This window comes from Zalophus californianus, chromosome 5 (genome assembly GCF_009762305.2).
Source record: "Zalophus californianus isolate mZalCal1 chromosome 5, mZalCal1.pri.v2, whole genome shotgun sequence".
Lineage (NCBI taxonomy): Eukaryota > Metazoa > Chordata > Mammalia > Carnivora > Otariidae > Zalophus > Zalophus californianus.
In genome coordinates, this window is record NC_045599.1 from 60,179,508 (window position 1) to 60,199,940 (window position 20,433).

The 20,433-nt window shown below is 33.4% G+C and overlaps 1 protein-coding gene across 2 annotated transcripts in view; it reads left to right on the forward strand.

The window, feature by feature from the left end:
- Positions 1–20,433, forward strand: part of TENT2 (terminal nucleotidyltransferase 2) — a 68,171-nt gene that overhangs the window by 23,277 nt on the left and 24,461 nt on the right. The window contains exons 6-11 of one of the 2 annotated variants that reach the window (XM_027605042.2): positions 4,250–4,364; positions 4,454–4,545; positions 6,298–6,376; positions 8,094–8,163; positions 15,248–15,324; positions 15,695–15,823. In XM_027605042.2, coding sequence (XP_027460843.1) covers positions 4,250–4,364; positions 4,454–4,545; positions 6,298–6,376; positions 8,094–8,163; positions 15,248–15,324; positions 15,695–15,823 — 562 coding nt within the window. The remainder of the gene's footprint in view (positions 1–4,249; positions 4,365–4,453; positions 4,546–6,297; positions 6,377–8,093; positions 8,164–15,247; positions 15,325–15,694; positions 15,824–20,433) is intronic. The other variant, XM_027605043.2, reaches the window with a different exon arrangement.

Genomic DNA, 20,433 nt, shown 5'->3' on the forward strand with positions numbered 1-20,433 from the left:
ACTACCAATTTTATTTCATCTATACCTCTCTTCCTCATTTGTTTGAAGTACATGAAAGGTATATCATTATATTCACAAATATTTCAGTATTTTTTGTTATCTTTTTAATCCTTTTGCCTATGCCATACTTCCTTGTTTACTGTAGCTGTTATAATAAGTAAGTCTTGAAGTCTGATAAGGCAAATCCTCCAACTTTTTTTTTTTTTTTTTAAAGATTTTATTTATTTGACAGAGAGAGAGACAGGAGAGAGGGAACACAAGTAGGGGAGAGGGAGAAGCAGGCTTCCCGCTGAGCGTGGAGCCCGATGTGGGGCTCAATCCCAGGACCTGAGCTGAAGGCAGCTGCTTAAGCGACTGAACCACCCAGGCGCCCCTCCTCCAACTTTTTTCTTCCTTTTTTTTTTTGGCTATTCTTGGTCTTTTGCCTTTCAAATAAAATTTAAAGTTACTTTCTCAACTCCTAGAAACAAACATGCTGGGTATTTTATTTTGTTTTGATTGCACTGACTGTGTAGATTAATTTCAGGAGCATTAACATCTTAACAGTAGTTACCTGATCCACGAACATGGTATAGCTCTCCATTTATTTAGGTTTTTAATTTCTCACATCCGTACTTAGTAATTTTAAGTGTACAAGTTTTATATATCTTTTTGTAAACATATTTCTAAATACTGTTTTTTGCTGCCTTTGATAAGTTTTTAAAATGTAGATTTCCAATTCTTTTTTGTTAGTACTAGTATAGATACTTTATAGTCACTTATCTTTTTGGAAAATTAAAACATAAGAGAAAAAGCCTTGGCCTGATATATTATGTTAAAATTTGCAATAGTTTGTGGACATGTCTTTCTGGTGTGCTTTATTATCTGTAGGAGTGTTACTCTATTCTCAGTTTTCTTATAAAAACTTTGTATGAAGGGCACCTGAGTGGCTCAGAGGTTGGGCATCTGCCTTGGGCTCAGGTCATGCATGATCTGAGAGTCCTGGGATCAAGCCTCACGTTGGGCTCCCGGCTCAGCAGGGAGTCTGCTTCTCCTTCCTCTGCCCCTCCCCCTGCTCATGCTCGCTTGCTCTCTGTCTGTCTCAAATGAATAAATAAAATCTTTAAAAAACAAAACAAGACAAAAAACCAAAAAACTTTGTATGAAAATTGACCAGAGTCCTTTTTAGGCATTATTTCTTCAAATGTTTTTTCTGTCCTCTCATTCTCACCTCCCTGAGATTCCAAAATTTGCATTTAACAAATACAAATACAAGTGAGATGCCTTTTCCTATACTACTTTTAAATTAGAATGGTTGGGCAGACTAGCTTTCTGAGATTTATGGCTTTAGGAATCCTCTTTTGTAGTTATGTAGTATTCAGAAATATACTCTCTGACACTTTTTCTTTCCTTATAGCTAGACTTGGATTTTTCAGCATTTTGGGTCAGATAATCTTTACTGTGAGGGATCATCCAATTCATTGTAGAATATTTAGTGGCATCCTGGCCTCTAACTACTGGATGCCAGTGACCACCCTATGGCACCCCTCTTGCCCCCAGTTATGATAACTAAAAATGTTGCCAGACATTGTCAGGTGTCCCCTGGGAGTCAGAATCATTTTAGTTCTAGACCATGTTTTCTTTGCCCCTTTTGGCTCTCTACTGTTTAGTTTAGATTTCTCCTCCTGGCAGTTTCTGCTTGTGTGTTGCTTTGTCTTAGAAGGGAGCTTTCACTTTGTTTTGAGATTTCTGATCTTTCTGTGATCCTCTGCATTTACCTATAAACTCTTGCATGTAGCCTGTGAAACTTTCCCCCAGTTTTGGTTGCTGTTCCACTCTGAATTGGATTCCTCAATTTGAGGAAGGGGGAAGGAAGTACTACCTATAGGCAATTTGATTTCTGGATGGTCTGGCTTCAGGACTGTCCAAAATCTTTTTCCTTTTTTTCTTCTTAACGTTTCTGGTACCATGTGGGTCTTGCTGCTATTGGTGTTTGGTCCCGATTGCTCATATTTTGGGGTTCATGAGTGATATGTGGTCATTTGTTTTGTATTTGTTAGCCCTGTTTTATTTTATTTTGGTTTGGTTTTATATGTTTTATTCTGGTTGCTCTTATGTTTTTTTGGAGGGAGGGTTATTAAAAACTATTAAAATACTAATGTTAAGTATATTAATATTGTTATCAAAGGGATATTAAAAAATGATATCTCTTTCATTGTCTAATTGCCCAGACTGCCTGTGCCTTCTTAAAATGTGTATTCTAAATATGACAAAAGAAAATGTTTTATTTTTTTGTCCATCTATTTAAAAATTCTTTTTCTTTTTTTAATTAAAAAATTTTTAATGAAGTACAGTTGACATAATAATATATTAGTTTTAGGTGTACAACAGTGATTTGGCAATTATATGTGTTAGGAAATGCTCACCACATTAAATGTAATTATTCTGTCACAGCAGTATAAAGTTATTACAATATTATTGACTATGTTTCCTATGCCCTATCTTTCAACCCTGTAACATAGTTATTTTATAACAAAGTTTGTATCTCTTAATCCCCTTTACCTATTTTGCCTATTCCTCCATGCCCTCCTTTTGACCGCCACCAGTTTGTTCTCTGTATGTATGAGTCTGTTTCTGTTTTTGTTTTGTTTATTTGCCTGTTTTAAGAAAACATTTTAAATGATGGGTGAGACTAGTGCCTCATGGCACATGGGCCCTGAGGAAGGCCTAGAGAGGGAGAGGTTGAAAATGCAAGAGGGATATGGAAAAACTCATGGAAGTATTTGTGCCCTGGAACACAAGTATTGGTAGAGGGATTAACTTTGAACAGGGGAGAACAGTTTGTTTGACAGAAGAGATAAAGAGATGGAATTCATTCAGGTATGTTAGTTTGCAGAACTTTGCAGTTAGGAAGCTGAGGAGTCTGCTATTTTCAATTTTCTTAGTAAACTTTATGTAAAGTTATTTGCTGCAGAGAATGAGGTAAGTATAGGGACTTGAGGAAAGTAGTAAAGGTTTTAGAACAATGATGGTGAAAAGTGAGAGCAAAATCTAACCAGAGGCTTGGAAGCCTGAATGATGCTAAGGACCAACCTTAGGCTAGACTTTATAAAGTTGAAAGATGCCAGTTTTGTGATTTAAAATTTTTTTTTTCAGTTTCATGTTCTGATGTAAGAACTTAGAAGGTGGTTGTTTGTATAGTGAGATTTTTCAGGACCAGTGTTAGGTTGATCAAGACAAGGGGATAATGTTAAGGCATGATAAAAGAGAGTGGTTCAAGGGATGCACTTTGTGGTATAGACTGGATAGGGAAAGAAATTATACCACTCAGGTGCTAATGAGCTGGGAAGAAAGGGAGGATTCAGTGGAATTCAGGTCTGTGTGGTTCTGGAACACGTATGAGGGGAGTAAGAAAGTAAGAACTGGAAAGGAGATTGAAGCCAAGATAGTATATTGGAATTTAAAATTTCAGAGGTCTCTTCTCTTTTATTGTAAAGACCATGTTATGGCTGTGGGAGTGTAATGTTGATGAAAAATATTGAAGTAAGAGAAGTTCGGAAATGGTGGGAGTATGTTGTGATATGTATGTAGCCTGTTGTAGATGAAGAAATTACCTGTGATGATGGTAAGAGTTGGGTTGGAGGGGAAAGTGTAAGCCAGATAGGTAGATGAACAAGGAGATCTATCTATAGATGGCAACAAGAAGACAGGGTTCAAGCCAGTATTGTAAAAATGGGGAAGGAGGGCGGTTTGCATCGGTAAAGATGACCAGGGTTTTTTTTTTTAAAGTTTGTTAATATTTGTTATTGGTGGTATGAATATTGGGTTGGGCAAACTTCTTTTTTAAAGGGACAGATAGTAAATATTTTAGACTTTGCCACTCATATGTTTCTGTTGCATATCCTTACTTGTTTGTTTTTATAACCCTTTAAAAATGTAAAAACCATTCTTAGCTCATGTGCCTTCCAGAAACAGGCAGCAAGTGAAAATTGTAGTTTGCTGTCCCATGGTTTATACTCATTAAGAATTTTCTGTGACCAACTGTACTTTTCTGTGACTTATCAATGATACTTTACTTTGGGAAAGTTAATAACTATTTTAGTTATTAAGTAACTATTGAGTAAGAGTAGTTTTGGAAAATGTTAAGGAGAATAAATATTCATTTTTAAAATGTTGTATTTAAAATACTGTGTAAAACAACACTTCTTAGTATGGTAATTACTTTTACATTTCTGAACAAAATTTTTACTTTTTTTGCGGTGGATTCAAGTTGAGTCAGCAGATACTGGAGTTATTTGAAGCATGTCAGCAGCAAGTAAGTGATTTAAAGAAGAAAGAACTGTGTCGAACACAGCTGCAGAGAGAAATTCAGCTGTTATTTCCACGTATGTTTCCCCATTTTGCATGCCCTTTGTATATACATTCCTACTTTAAATATTAAATAATACCTTATAATTTCATTCTATTTCTCTAGAAAGCAGACTTTTTTTGGTTGGGTCCTCTTTAAATGGATTTGGTACCCGGAGCAGTGATGGTGATTTATGCCTAGTTGTTAAAGAAGAACCAGTAAGTAATGAAATATTTATTGCAAGTGTTCTTCTCATGTTAAGTCATTTAAGAAATTTCATATAAAAATTGTTGAAGAGGGGTGCCTTGGGTAGCTCAGTTGGTTAAGCATCTGACTCTTGATCTCAGCTCTTGATCTTAGGGTCGTGAGTTTGAGCCCCACTTTGGGCTCCATGCTGGGTGTGGAGCCTACTTAAAAAAAAAAAAACCGTTGAAGGAGAAAATTTGTTTTGTTTTAATTAGTTCTTTGGATTCTCTCTTCATAGTAATTCAAGGAAAGTCAGGAAATGCTTTTTCTTTTCAGGCATGTGCACATGCACAAATACACATAACAGGGATTTTTAGCATTTATTTTTAAGTTGTTAAAGTAAGATGGCTTCACTGTGTTTGCTCTGCCTCTATTTTGAAATGTCATTGGATTGGATATGTTGCCAGGATGCAACAAGAAGAGTATGTGTCAGTATTATTTTGATGTATTTCCTTTCCGTTTGAATTATCAGTGATTCTATTTTTAATCTTTTTTTTCCCCTTTAGAACTGCTATGGGGTTTGGAGTTCTTATTTTGGGAATACAAAAACGATTTCACTGACTTTTTAAAAAAGACTATTGTGATTGAATATATTTTTCTGTGATATTTTGGGTTTCTTTTTATTTAGCAACCAAATTTTGTTATTTAGTTTTATGTTTGTTTGAATTTCCTGTTAACTGATACTCTTGTGTGTCCTTAATACCACAGTAATTGGTGTTCATTAAGCTAACTTGAAGCAATCTCTTTAATATGCTGAGGTCTCTTCTGAATTACCGAAGATTAATTTCACTATAGTTTTAATATGCTTTATTACATTCCACCTCTTTAAAAATACAAAAAATATCTACTGAATCATAATATATATTTTTATTATTTCATTAACAAAATTTGCTTCTAGTTACTGCAAATCAGAAAGAGATTTATTCCAGGAAAGAAACTGACATGTTTCTAGGCTTTGAAATCATGTAAAGGAAAAACTTTGAAAAAAAAACCTCAGAAATAATAAACATGGTGAAGAATACTAGACTTTTAATTAAATCTTTCTCTCAGAATTAGAGTTAAACTCTACCCAGCCACATCCTACTAATCCTCTCTTGTTCATATGTTTGAATCATGTCAGAACCTACAGTGAGACACCATAGATTTGAACCTTATCCTTAAGAAGCTTACAGTCTGTTACAGAAAGTTAAAATTCTGTTCTTTTTTTCTTTTTTTTATTTGAAGATTTTATTAGAGAGAGAGAGAGAGAGAGAGAGAGAGAGACAGCAGGAGCAGGGGGGACCGGAGCAGGGGGGAGGGGTAGAGGTGTAGAGGGAGAAGAAGAAGGAGAAGCAAACTCTCCGCTGAACGGGGAGCCTGGTGCAGGACTCAGTCCCTGGCATCATGACCTGAGCTGAAGGCAGATGCTTAACTGGCCGAGCCACCCAGGCGCCCTCTATTTGTTTTTCCGGGAGAAGATTGCTTTACGTACATTTATACTAAATTTAAATGACGTATAAGACTGTTTTAATATTTTTTAAATTTTGCCTTAAGTTTATAATTAGGAATTGATTTAGGAATGTTGATGTGAAAGATGTTTTCTATAATGTAATTTAATGTATACTGAAAAATAACTCCAAAGAAAAGTTTACTTTGTATGGTTTCTCTTTGATGAGAAACGTTAAGAAAATAAAACACTAAATTTAGAAAGGTAATGAAAAAACACTTTATTTTTAACTTTTCAGTGTTTTTTTCAGGTAAATCAGAAGACTGAAGCACGGCATATACTCACCTTAGTCCATAAACACTTCTGTACTAGACTTTGTAAGTTTCATATGCCTCAAGTTCATCTGTCATCTGACGTAACTATTTAATATGTCTCTCACTTTATTTTCTGGTAAGAGTTGTTTATCTGGTCAGGATAGGTATAATATGGATCCTTTTTTCCAAATGAATTCTTTTTAACTCTTGATTAGAAAGATAACAATTCTTTGAGTTTACTTAGACAATAATCCCACTGCATGCACTGGGAATTCAAATATATATAAGCTTCAGTTCTTTTTCTCAGTAGACTGTTAGGGAAGCCAAAGCATGAATATGAATAGCTGTAGTGCAAAGTATCTGTGAAAAGCCAAAAGGGTGGTACAGATAGTATTCATGTGGGGAAGTGAGAATTTCATCTGTTTTGCAATGACGTGCAGTTTATGACATCACATTTTAAAAATAGAATCACTGAACATGAAGCCCATAAATGAATTACTCCAACAAAAAGCGAAATTATTGACTTAGGCCATTTTATTGTAAGATTTTATTCTTGAATAAGTGAGCTAACTGGATTTTAATCCACATGTTAAGCCATCTCAAATTATTTTAAGTTTCCACAATACTGTGGACAGTTTAAGTCCCTCTGTGTGATGTTGGAAAGAGCTGGGTCCATTTATGGACAGACACTCCTATGTGTCAGGCTTTGACCTGGAAAATACAAAGTCAAGTGACAAGTTATTGCCCTGGATGAGTTATATCTATTGTTGGAGAGAAATAAATGAAGTGATTTATTTTAGTGGACTTAAGTTTTCACATTTGTGAAGTAAAGGAGTAATTCATACCTTAAATGGATTTTCCATAGCTGTTATTAGAATAATCAAATATTAAAAACAAAGGGACGTTAGAAATCATCTAATTCAAAAGTGTTTTTGGTTATTTTTCATAGTTAAGGAGAATGATGATCAGTGGGTTTAGTAATTAGCCTGAGGAGTATAGTTTGTTTATTGCTCTCAGAACCTGTACCTGGAACTTGAGACTTTTAACTCTTAATCTTATTTTTCATTGAACCTCATTGAATTCCTGCACACAAATTCTATTTGAAGCCTGACGTATTTTATGATTTTGGTGGTAAAAGCATTATAACAGGAAAAATTATCATTTTTAAGTCTGGTATTATGCTTTTCTTTAGTTACAGCATTAGGAAATTTTTCCTTTGGGAGAAGTTTGCAGTTTCCTTTTTTTATATATTCCTGTATTTTCCTAGTTTTCTATAATGGACATGTATTATTTTCAAAAACAGTTTTTAAAGTCTGATGGAATAAAAATATGAGTACAGTATCCTTCTACTTAGAGATCATACTTATTTAAATGTATCACTGCCCCATGTATCATGTGTAGGCCTTTCCACATTAAAGACTCTTTATAAATAGGATTTTTATGGCTGCCATAATATTTTGCCTTGTGCTCTACTAGAATTTAGCTATCCCCTTGCTGCCAGCCTAGATATTTTTCATGTGTATAATGCTGTGATGAATTTCTTTATGAATATTACTAGATATTAGATGACATTTCTGAATTTTAATATTAATTCCTCTAAATGGTATTGGAAGTTTCAGTGTTAGAAGAATGTAATAATGTCCTTCCTTTGCTTTCTTATCCAAGACTGTTTTCTTAAATTGTTTTAGTTTAGTAAAATACTATTTTTTAAAAATGTGTATTGGAACACTATGAATTTGAGAAATATTTACAGGTATTCACATTATCTTTTATCCTTCAGCTGGCTACATTGAGAGACCTCAGCTGATTCGAGCAAAAGTGCCAATTGTGAAGTTCAGGGATAAAGTCAGGTAAGTAATTATTGAATCTTCCTTTTTCAGTTGCTTTAGATCATTTTTAGATGTACTTTTGATGTAGGTAATTAAGGAATGTATGCTACAGTGTAATTGCTTATCCTCATCAGTTTTTAGAACTGCTTGATTTGGTCTTTGAGATGATTTTTTGGAATAGGCTGAGCAGTTTTTTATGCTTAACTGTACTTATTTATTCTGCTTGACATTTCGAGTGTTTGAAACTATCCATATTAAAAAATATGTATATATATTTACATTTCACATTTTTAAATGATCTCTTGCCTTTTGGAAATGTAATCACTCTTCAGAACATTGATGAAATTTATGTGTATTTCGAAATTTGATGTGTATTTATATCAAGGGGGTTGTTATAAATGTAATTACATCTGTTGGTACACTCTACCACCCTGGGTTCTGAAATTGTTATGGGCATGGGGATTGGAATCTTTTATATAATATCTGAATATGAAATGTAAATTAGGTGTTGACTATTTCATTGGATAAACAAGATTTGTTGTTTTCTAAAGAATAGATAGGATTGTGATAAATTAGATTTTCTAGTCCAGTTTTATAAAAGTAATACTGAAATTGTTTATATAAATATAAGTGCAAATATATACATACTTGATCCTCTTTATTCATGGATTCTTTACGAATTTGCCTACTTGATGAAATTTATTTTGTAACCCTCCAAATTAATATTAGCTGCATTTTCATGGTTATTTGTAGACATGTGCTGAGTGGACAAAATTCTGAGTCACTACATGTACAGGTTCCTAACTGAAGTTAAACAATAACAGTCTGCCTTCTTGTTTCACCTCTTATACTGTAAGCGATTATTCTTTTCATTGTCCAGTTAGTGCCATGTTTTTTACATTTTGGTGTTTTTTATGAGTGCCTTTGCTATTTAAAATGGCCCCCTGGCATAGTGCTGAGTTACTGTCTATTGTTTCTTTGTATAAAGCTCTGATGTGCCTTATGGAGGAAATACATGTATTAGATATGCTTTGTTCAGACATGAGTTATAGTGCACTTGGCCGTGAGTTCATTGTCAGTGAACAAGTTGTCTTTAAATGGAAACACATAAAAAAAAAGTTAGGTTTTGATCGATTGATGAAAATGTTTTGACTGAAGGCTTGTGGAAACCTAATCCTTTGTTTTTCCTAGCAGCTCTGGTTTTGTATTCACTAACTCAGTGTTTACAGTGATGTTATAGAACATAACTACTGCAAATAATTAGAATTGACTGAATATATATATTTTAAACAAATCCTTGGATATATACCTGGCTCACACCTTCCTCTCCATTCATCCAAGTATCCATCCAATCTATAAATATTTATTGAATTTTTACCAAATACTTTATAGGGAGATAAACTAAACATAAATAAAATTATTAGCTTATTATAATCATTTTAAAAAATATATGGTTGTAGTTGTCATTATGTAAAAATTTTATTCCTTTCTTTTTTTTGTAGTTTTTTAAATTTTTTAATTAAAAAAAATTTTTTTTAAGTAGGCTCCACACCCAATGTGAAGCCCAGTGTGGGGCTTGAACTCAGAACCCTAAGATGAGCTGAGATGGAGAGTCAGATGCTTAGCCTACTGAACAAACCAGGCCTTCTCTCTTTTTTTTTAAGTTTTAAATTTTAATTCCAGTATTGTTAACGTACAGTTAATTAGTTTTAAGTGTACAATATAGTGATTCAACAATTCTGTGCATTACTCAGTGTTCATCATAATAAGTGTACTCTTTAATCCCATCACGTATTTCACCCATTCCCCCTATCCCCCTCGCCTCTGGTAACCATCTGTTCTCTACAGACAAGAATCTGTGTCCTGGTTTGTCTCTCTCATTTGTTTTTCCTTTGCTCATTTGTTTGTTTTTTTATTCCACATGAGTGAAATTATATGGTATTTGTCTTTGTCTTTTTCTGAGAGACTTAGTTCACTTAGTAGTATTATGAATATCTTGTAGCTCCATCCATGTTGTTGCAAATGGTAAGATTTTTTTTATGGCCAAGTAATATTCCTCTGTGTGTGTGTGTGTGTGTGTGTGTGTGTGTGTGTACACATACATACATATAGATGTGAGATAATATATATATCCATTCATCTTTTGATGGAAATTTGGGTTGCTTCCAAACTTGGCTATTGTAAATAATGCTGCAGTTAATATCAGGGTGCATATATCTTTCAGATTAGTGTTTTTGTATTCTTGGGGTAAATACCTAGTAATGTGATGACTGGATTATGGGGTAGTCCTATTTTTAATTTTTTGAGAAACTTCCATACTGTTTTCCACAGTGGCTGCTTCAGTTTGCATTCCTGCCAACAGGGCACAAGGGTTCTTTTTTCTCCACCTCCTTGCCAACACTTACTGTTTCTTGTGTTTTGTTTATTTTAGCCATTCTGACAAGTGTGAGGTAGTATCTCATTGTGGTTTTGATTTGCATTTCCCTGATGATGAGTGATGTTGAGCATCTTTTCACATGTCTGTTGGCCATCTGTATGTCTTTGGAGAAATGTCTGTTCATATCTTCTGCCCATTTTTTTTAAATTGGATTTTGTTTTTTGGGTGTTGAGTTGTATAAGTTTGTCATTTGTAAATATCTTCCCCCATTTAGTAGATTGTTTTAGTTTTGTTGATTGTTTCCTCACTGCTCAGAAGCTTTTTATTTTGATGTAGTGTATTTTTGCCTTTATTTATCTTGTCTCAGGAGACACATATAGAAAAATGTTGCTATGGCTGATGTGGGAGAAATTACTGCCTATGCTCTCTTCTAGGATTTTTGTGGTTTCAGGTATCACATTTAGATCTTTAATCCATTTTGAGTTTGTGTGTATTGTGTAAGAAGGTGGTCCAGTTTCATTCTTTTGCATGTAGCTGTTCAGTTTTCCCAACACCATTTATTGAAGAGACTGTCTTTGTTTCATTGCATATTCTTGCCTCTTTTGTTGAAGATTAATTGACCACAGAATTGTGGGTTTGTTTTTGGGCTGTCTGTCCTGTTCCATTGATCTGTGTGTCTATTTTCTGGCAGTACCAGACTGTTTTGGTATCTGCAGCTTTGCAGTATAACTCGAAATCTGGAATTGTGGTACCTCTCGCTTTGTTTTTCTTTTTAAGACTGTTTTGGCTATTTGGGGTCTTTTGTAGTTTCATACAAATTTTAGGATTATTTGTTCTAGTTGTGTGAAAAATGTTGTTGGTATTTTGATAGGGATTTCATTAGATCTTTAGATAGATTGCTTTGGGTAGTATGGACATTTTAATAATATTTGTTCTTTCAGTCCATGGGCATGGAATAGCTTTCTATTTATTTGTATTATCTTCAGTTTCTTTCATCAGTGTTTTATAGTTTTTAGAGTGTAAGTCTTTTGCCTCCTTGGTTAAGTTTATTCCTAGGTATTTTATTCTTTTTGGTGCAATTGTAAGTGGGATTGTATCTTAATTTCTCTTTCTGTTGCTTCCTTATTAATGTATAGACATGCAATGGATTTCTGTACATTGATTTTGTATCCTGCAACCTTACTGAATTCATTTATCAGTTATTGTAGTTTTTGATGGAGTCTTTAGGGTTTTCTGTATATAGTATGTCATCTGCGAATAGTGAAAGTTTTACTACTTTATCAGTTTGGTTGCCTTTTATTCCTTTTTCATGTCTGATTGCTGTGGCTGTGACTTCTAATACTCTGTCGAATAAAAATGGTGAGTGGGCATCCTGGTCTTGGTCTTAGGGGGAAGGCTTTCAGTTTTTCACTGTTGAGTACGATGTTAGCTGTGGGTTTTTCAATATATGGCCTTTATTATGGTGAGGTATGTCTTCACCACCCCACCTACTTTGTTGAGGGTTTGTATTATAATGGATGTTGTACTTTGTCATGTGCTTTTGCTGCATCTATGGTTTTTAGTCTTTCTCTTATGGATGTGATGTGTCACATTTATTGATTTGCAGATATTGAGCACCACCCTTGCATTCCAGGAATAAATTCCACTTGATTGTCATAAATGACTTTTTTAGTGTATTGTTGGATTTGGCTTTGTAATATTTTGTTGAGGATTTTTACATCTATATTCATCAGAGATATTGGCCTGTAGTTCTATTTTTTTGTAGTATTTTTATCTGGTTTTGGTATCAAGGTAATGGCAGGACTTATAGAATGAATTTGGAAGTTTTCCTTTTCTTCTATTTTTTTGGAGTAGCTTGAGAAGAATACATATTAACTCTTCTTCAAATGTTTGGTAGAATTCGCCTGTGAAGACTTCTAGTCCTGGACTTTTATTTGTTTGGAGTTTTTTGATAACTAATTTAATTTCATTGCTGGTAATCAGTCTGTTCAAATTTTCTATTTCTTCCTGATTCAGTTTTGGGAGGTTATATGTTTCTGGGGAATTTATTCATTTCTTTTAGATTGTCAAATTTGTTGGCATATAATTTTTCATAATCTCTTATAATCCCTTGTATTTCTGTGCTGTTGTTATTTCTCCTTTTTCATTTGTGATTTTGTTTGAGCCCTCTTTTTTTTTGACGAGTCTGGCTGAAGGTTTATCAGTTTTGTTGATCTTTTCAAGGAACCAGGGCCTGGTTTCACTGATCTGTTCTATTGGTTTTTTTTTTTTTGGTGTGAGTTTTTATTTCATTTATTTCTGCTCTAATCTTTATTATTTTCTTCCTTCTACTGATTCTGGGTTTTTGTTCTTCTTTTTCTAGCTTGTTTGGGTGTAAGTTTAGGTTATTTATTTGAGATTTTTATTACTTCTTGAGGTAGGCCTATATTGCTATAAACTTCCCCCTTAGAAGCACTTTTGCTGCTTTACAAAGATTTTTGGTCATTGTGTTTTCATTTTCATTTGTCTCCATGTATTTTTTGATTTCCTCTGATTTTTTTGGTTGACCCATTCATTGTTTGGTAGCATGTTATTTAATCTTCATGTATTTGTGCTCTTTCCAGTGTTTTTTCTTTTGGTTGACTTCTAGTTTCATAGCGTTGTGGTCAGAAAAGATGCATGGAATGACTTCGATCTTTTTTAATTCGTTGAGACTTGTTTTGTTGCCTAATATGTGATCTGTTCTGGAGACTGTTCCGTGTACACTTGAAAAGAATGTGTATTCTGCTGTTTTAAGATGGAATGTTCTGAATGTATCTGGTAAATCCATCTGGTCCAATGTGTCATTCAGAGTCACTGTTTCCTTGTTTATTTTCTGTTTGGATAATCTGTCCATTGATGTAAGTGGGGTTTTAAAGTCCCCCACTATTACTGTATTACTGTCAATTATTTCCTTTATGTTTGTTTTTAACTGCTTTAAGTATTTGGGTGCTCCTTAGTTGGGTGCATTTCTTTTTCTGTTTAACATTATTATACAAACTTTTTTCATCGTTAAGTGTTTTATAAACACCATTTTATATTTTCTATACAGACTTTAAAAAAAAGAAAGTCTACTTCTAACACCCAAAGTTAAGTGATGTGAACATTTTGGTGTAAAACTTTCAGTCCCTCTTCTATGCATATGAATGCATAAGTTTTTAAAATTAAAATTGAGATTTTACTTTTTTATTTAATCATACGTCATGAATATTTGCTTATATCATTGATTATTTTCTGGCTTCATTTTTAATGGCTTTACAGTAATATTTCATGAGTGAATATATTGTGATTAACTTACTTATTCCCCTGTTAGAATAAGCATTTTGTACATAAACTTTTTTCCTATATATAAGATTACTTTAGTATTTCCAGAAGTAGAATTTGAAGCAAGTACTGTGGATATTTTTAAAGCTCTGAAGTCATATTTTTGGAAAAGTTTTTAATTGCAAACTGGTTTCCGTCTGTTTTTTCCTCTTTATCGAGTTATACTGGTTTCAGTGTTAGCCTTTCACAGATGCAATTGAAGAATGTATCTCCATTGTTTCCATAAATTCCCAAAGGCAGATATATATATGATATCTGACATGTTACTACTACTATCTGTTTTTAATAATATGCATGGTTGATTGAAAGATTATAGTATTTCATTTCCCAAAACAAGAAAATCTGAATTGGTAAATTTCAATTTTTATAATTAAAAGTTCATAGAAAGGATTTTGTTAAGTTTTTATTTTAGGCAGTCTTTTCATAGAGAACTCCGTGTGCAGAGGAAGTTGGGCCTCATAATGTAATTTTCATTAATCTTTCCTTTTATTTTGGATTTAGCCTTTCTTTGTAGATCCTATCATTATTGCCCTATTTTCTAAATTGTGAATTGCATGATATCTTTGTTTTCAAAGAAGTAACCCTTCTGTTATGTGTTTGACTGTTCTTCCCAGGTATCAGTAGCTAAATTTGGTATGATATTATAATTTATATCTTATTTATGTCTTATCCTTTTTGGGGGGAATATAATGTATAGACTTCTTCTATTTTTTTCACCTGTACTTTATTTGGCATTTTATTTCTGTTGTTTTATTTTTTAATTTAATTAATTAATTTATTTTTTAAAAGATTTTTAAAATTTATTTGACAGAAACAGCGAGAGAGGGAACACAAGCAGGGGGAGTGAGGGAGGGAGAAGCAGGCTTCCTGCTGAGCAGGGAGCCCGATGCAGGGCTCAATCCCAGGACTTTGGGATCACAACCCGAGCCGAAGGCAGATGCTTAACGACTGAGCCACCCAGGCGCCCCTATTTCTGTTGTTTTAAAGCAAATGACACTTTAATTCCAAATTAATTGAGACTATATAACTCAGTGGGATAACTTGGCCAGAAATGTTTTTGGTCACATAATTTTGTTTATCTGGACAGGACTGCAAAATTTTAAAATTTGTTTTATTAGGGATAATTGGAGACTTAATGTAGTACATTGTGGATCTCGCAACTGTAATCCTGTTTTATATTTTTAATATACACTAAATCATATGTACTGAGTATGTATTCTTATTTCTTTAGTGCCTCATTTTAAAGTATTTGGTCTTTGGGCTCATGCTATTTTTGCATCATAGGGTAGATGAATATTAATTTAGTTACTAGGGAGTTTGTTTCAAAACACTTGAGCTAATGTTTCAGAACACTTGCGCTAAAGTGTATTTCTCTCTTTTTCATAGTTGTGTGGAATTCGACTTGAATGTAAACAATATTGTTGGAATAAGAAACACATTCCTTCTCAGAACTTATGCATACCGTAAGTTTTTTGTTTCCAAATAATAATCAGCCTTCTCTATCCTTCATTCTTTATTCCTTTTAAAGATGTAATAAATACTGACATCTGTTTAAATATGTTTATATATAGTGTCTTTTATTACATGTATAATATTTTGTTACACTAAAATTATATACTACTGGAGTTACAGGTCAATAAAACAAATTTTAATAATTAATAATTTTTAAAAGGTGACTAAGATACCTTTTTAAAGCAAGACACATTTATGGTGAACACAATGTTTAATAAATAGGGAGGCAGTGCTCTTTTTGTTGTAGTTGGGAAATGTTATAAGCTTTCAAAGACACCATAATATTTCCTTACCATTTTTAAGTTTTAATTTCACTTTCAGTTGAAAATCGAGTTCGTCCGTTAGTACTGGTGATTAAGAAGTGGGCGAGTCACCATGAGATAAATGATGCCAGTCGTGGTACTTTAAGCAGCTATAGTCTTGTATTGATGGTTTTGCACTATTTACAAAGTAAGTATTTTGGGTTTTCCCCAATTTTTAAAATGAAAACACAGTTAAACTTCATTATGATGTCTTCTCTGTTGCCTCTGTCTTCAAATAGCATTGTTTTAAAAAGTTCTTTCTAAGGCCTAGAAAAGCATGTTTCCTAATTCGTTGCTTTGAACAATGTTTTAGAAATATTATTCCCTGGGGGGTGCCTGGGTGGCTCAGTCAGTTAAGCGTCTGACTCTTGATTTCGGCTCAGGTCGTGATCTCAGGGTTGTGAGATCAAGCCTAACGTCAAGCTGAAGTACTTTTTGGAAAGTACTTATGGCTCAAGCTTAAGGTTCTCGCTCTCCTTCTGCCCACTGCATCCACCCCCCCCCCAAAAAAGAACAAATGTTATTCCCTGGAAAACATTATAAGGGAAGTTTCACTGTGTTTTTTGACAGTTTTTCAGTATTAACTTTTGTATTCAAAGAACTTTTTACCTCTGTATTGTTGACCCATTATGTTGAGGCACATGCATGTTCAGAAGGTCTATAAAAATAAGCTCAAGCACCATTCATTGTGTTTTTTTATTTTTCACTCGAGACAGGATTTTCTTTTTGGTCAAAGAAGTTTTATTCCTTGTGAGCTGGCATGGAGATGTGGGCGAAAGACTTGATGTTAATGTAACAGAAGAACCTTTATCAGGATGTCTAGGGTCTGATTTGTTCTGGGTTAATGATATTTCTATAGTTTAGAAAGCAATGTTGTGATATTTATGTTCATACCCTTTGACTCAGTGTTATTCAGCAATTGCATTTCTAGAAATTTATCCCAAGGTAATATCAGGGATGCAGGTACGGATTTATATATAAGGCTGATTTTCATGGTGTTTATTGAAATAACAGAAGGTTAGAAATAATCTTAAGTTTTTAAGAATGGGGTATGATTGAATTAATTATAATGTTAGCCACTAAAAATGATGCTTTTAGGATATTTAATGATATAAGAAAATACCCATGATACACTCTCATATACAACGTGATGCCAATTTTATTTTAAAAATAGCATCTGTATTAGAGTTTGTATATATATTCATATGTATATAAACATTGAAAAGTTATGTACCAAAAATTTATCAGAGTTATTTAGGTTTAGTCAGATGTACTTTTTAAGTCGCAACTGAAACTAAAAAATGAATAGACACTAGTTGGGATTTAAAAATTAGATTTGACTACAGCATTTAACATGTCTGAACATCCATAATATGTCTCCTTTCCTTCCATTTTTATGGGTTACATAAGAAATTTTAATTTGATTGCCCTCTTTAGAAAAATGTACATTAGGGATGCCTGGGTGGCCCAGTCTGTTAGGCGTTGGACTCTTGATTTCAGCTCAGGTCATGATCTCAGGGTCGTGGGATTGAACCCTGAGTCAGGCTCTATGCTTGGCAGGGAGTCTGCTTGAGATTTTCTCCCTCTTCCCCTTCTCTCTCTCTCTCTCTCTCTTTCTCTCTCTCAAATAAATAAATCATGGGGAAAAAAAGAAAAATACTTTAATCACAGATTCCCCAAGGTGGTTTGGCAAGCAAGTTGAAAGTTCTGATGTTGGTATTTTACCAGTGTTAAGAAATCATGCTAAAATTTTGCTTAGATTTTATTAAATACATTTTATTTTTGACAAAGTAGTCCCATTTACTGAGATGGTTTATAATTAATAGCACTCTCATCAACTGTTTATGGGTCTTTGTTAAAGGACCTCACCTATGCAGAGCTGAAGTATAACTGAATTATTTGGCAAATTTAAGCTGCCCCTCACTAGAAGAAATTAGACTGAAATTAGCTGCATTTTTTTTTATCATACAGGATTTTGCAAGATGTACTGAGTAGTTCCAGTCTGCCATAGTGAAGTAGTGTTTGTGATTTTGGCCAAATTATTCTACCTTTCTGGTCCTAATATTCTTATCTGTAACAGGAATAGTTGGATTGGGTGGACCTTTAAGTTTCGTTTAACTTCATAAATGCTTTTAATATCTTTTTTGCCATGAATAGAGAAAGGGAGCAGTCTTCTGTATGTAGAAAGGTTGAAAAAAATTAAAGCATTTCCTAGGATGAATTTCAACAGTCTAGTAGACTACATATGCTTGAAAGGTGACTGATGAAAGTATGAGGGGTAAAAACCCAATGAGAAGAGTTTTTAATGGCAATCTAAGATTAATAATTAATAAAAAAAGGCAAAAGTATCAACTGGTAAATAATGATACGAATGAATATTCATAGAATATTTACCATGTTACCAGGTACGGAACTATCTCATGCATTTAAAAATTATTCGTGAATTTTCAAAATTGTTGCTTAGTTGTTGAAGATTTGCACTTTATTTTTTCGTTGAATTTTTGATGAATCAGAATGGAATGTTTATATGTATAACTTTGCGGGAGCTTGACTAGAAAGCTCTCATCTGGAATGTAAGCAAAATAAAATCTTGACAGAGTAGTTATTCTGAAAGCGTTATCAATTGACCAGATACTGCAATACCAAGTTTTGTTTTATTTTGCTTTTGAGAGAGAAATTTAGAAGATTGAAGTCCAGAATTTTGAAGTAAAAATAGATGTTACAGCCAGATTCTTCCTGAATGTGTGTTGCTTTGAGTAAAATAAACATTTGAAAAACTACTGAAGTCTTTGAGGTTACTATGAGGATAGTGTTAATAAATAACTGCCACAATACACCAGTTGCTCTTAATGTGTTGGCCTTGAAAAATAAAAGAACCAGTTTTTTTTTTTTTTTTTTTTACTGGCACAATGAGTTTATTCAAGATTAGCAGAGGAATTGGAGTTCAGTACAAGCAAACTGGTGACCCAACCATTGGCAAGTCCAGAGAATGGAGGCCAGGGACTTGCCTTTAGAGGAAGGGGACGAAGCTGGAAGGGGCTGTTTTCGCTGAATTCTCATTGGCTGGGCTGTTGCTGGGCAAGGAAAATTATTTCTTCATCCTGCTGGGGTGTGTGAAGTAAACTTATTCCTATTTAGGGAATGCAAGGTACACTGTATTCCCTTTCAGGGTGTCCTCACACTGCTATAAGTGAGGTTTCTTTTATTTCTTTCCACAAGTGACTTGTGTTTTGAAATCTATAAGATTGTCTGGCAAGGGATTTACTGAATGGTATCCCTGCCCCCCCCCCCCAAATTTCCAAATTGCTTTTAGTTCTGTTTACTTATTTTTTATATTATTTATTTAGAGACAGAGAGAGGGTGCATCTGAGAGAGTGAGTGGGGGAGGGGCAGAGGGATTGGGAGAAAGAATCTAAAGCAGGCTCCACACTCGGTGTGGAGCCCCATGTGGTGCTTGATCCCATGACCTTGAGATCATGACCTGAGCTGAAATCCAAGAGTCGGTGCTTAACTGATTGAGCCACCCAGGTGTCCCTCAAATTGCTTAGTTCTAAAGGTTTTTTGTCTATTGAAAGACCCTAACCCAGTGGTTAGTATTTGTTTTTCTCTTCTAGCATTCTAGTTATGATTCCAGAATGAGATAAAATTTTTTTCTAATTCTCTATAACCTTTTCTTTATTATTTTTTAAATTATAATTTTACTAGGAGTATTCAGTGAGAAAGGAATTCAGGTTTTTAATTAAGTAAACTAATTTCTAGTAAGATTTTCTAGTTTGACTTCTGTATTATAGCAAAAATTATTAGGAAGTCATTAAAAATGTTTGAAGACTTTTAGAATTAAAGTAACTGGGGCTTGAGTTTATTTGTAGGATCTTCTAGAATTTTGAGCATTTGAATGCCTCTAGGAAAAAATATTTTTACTTCCTAAGAGTGGTTGGTTCCGGTAAGTAATAAGTTTTCCCCCTCAGTCACACGCTGTGAACATTCCAGGGTATCATGGAATTTTATTTTATTCCAATTTCAACTTGAGAATGAAGCATGATACAGAAGAGAAATTTAAATACTATGAAATAGGAATTTATATGTTTATAATCATAGTTGGAGATTATGTAACTTGGTGATAATGGTTGATTATATGTATATTAATATATTCCAGAAGTCATTTAAAAAGGTTTGTGCTAAATTGCAAATTAAAGGTAACGATGGTTACTGAATTTACTTAATTATATACAATGTATTTCTAATTCTTAAAAACATAGTTTATAATATAGTATTATATTTGGTCTTTAATCTTAAAGAAATCTTGAAAACATACTACTTGTATCTTACCATACTCAACACATTGTATTTTACAGTTTTTTAAATTGTGAATATTAAGCACTTTGCCTTTCATGTTATTCCCTTTATACTATAATGATGTGAAATTACTGTTAATGCATTTAATGAGGTTGGATTTCGGTAAAGCTATTGGAGAATGAAGAAAAGAAAAAAGTAACATATGAAGATAATAATTCCCTTATGTGAAATTTTTATTTTTTATAGCAAATTGGTATAAATATCCTGATTTATATTTCTGAACTTTGCTGAGGCCTTCTTTTTAAAAATTTGTGAAGTTGAAGATTTTTTTTTCAGTTTTTCTCCCCAATAGATCTATTTCCTGAAACTATCTAAATTTTGGTATTATTATTTGAATAAATTAAAAATAAAGGGACAATTATGATACAGCTGTTGTTCTTTCATGATACAGTATCATTGGAC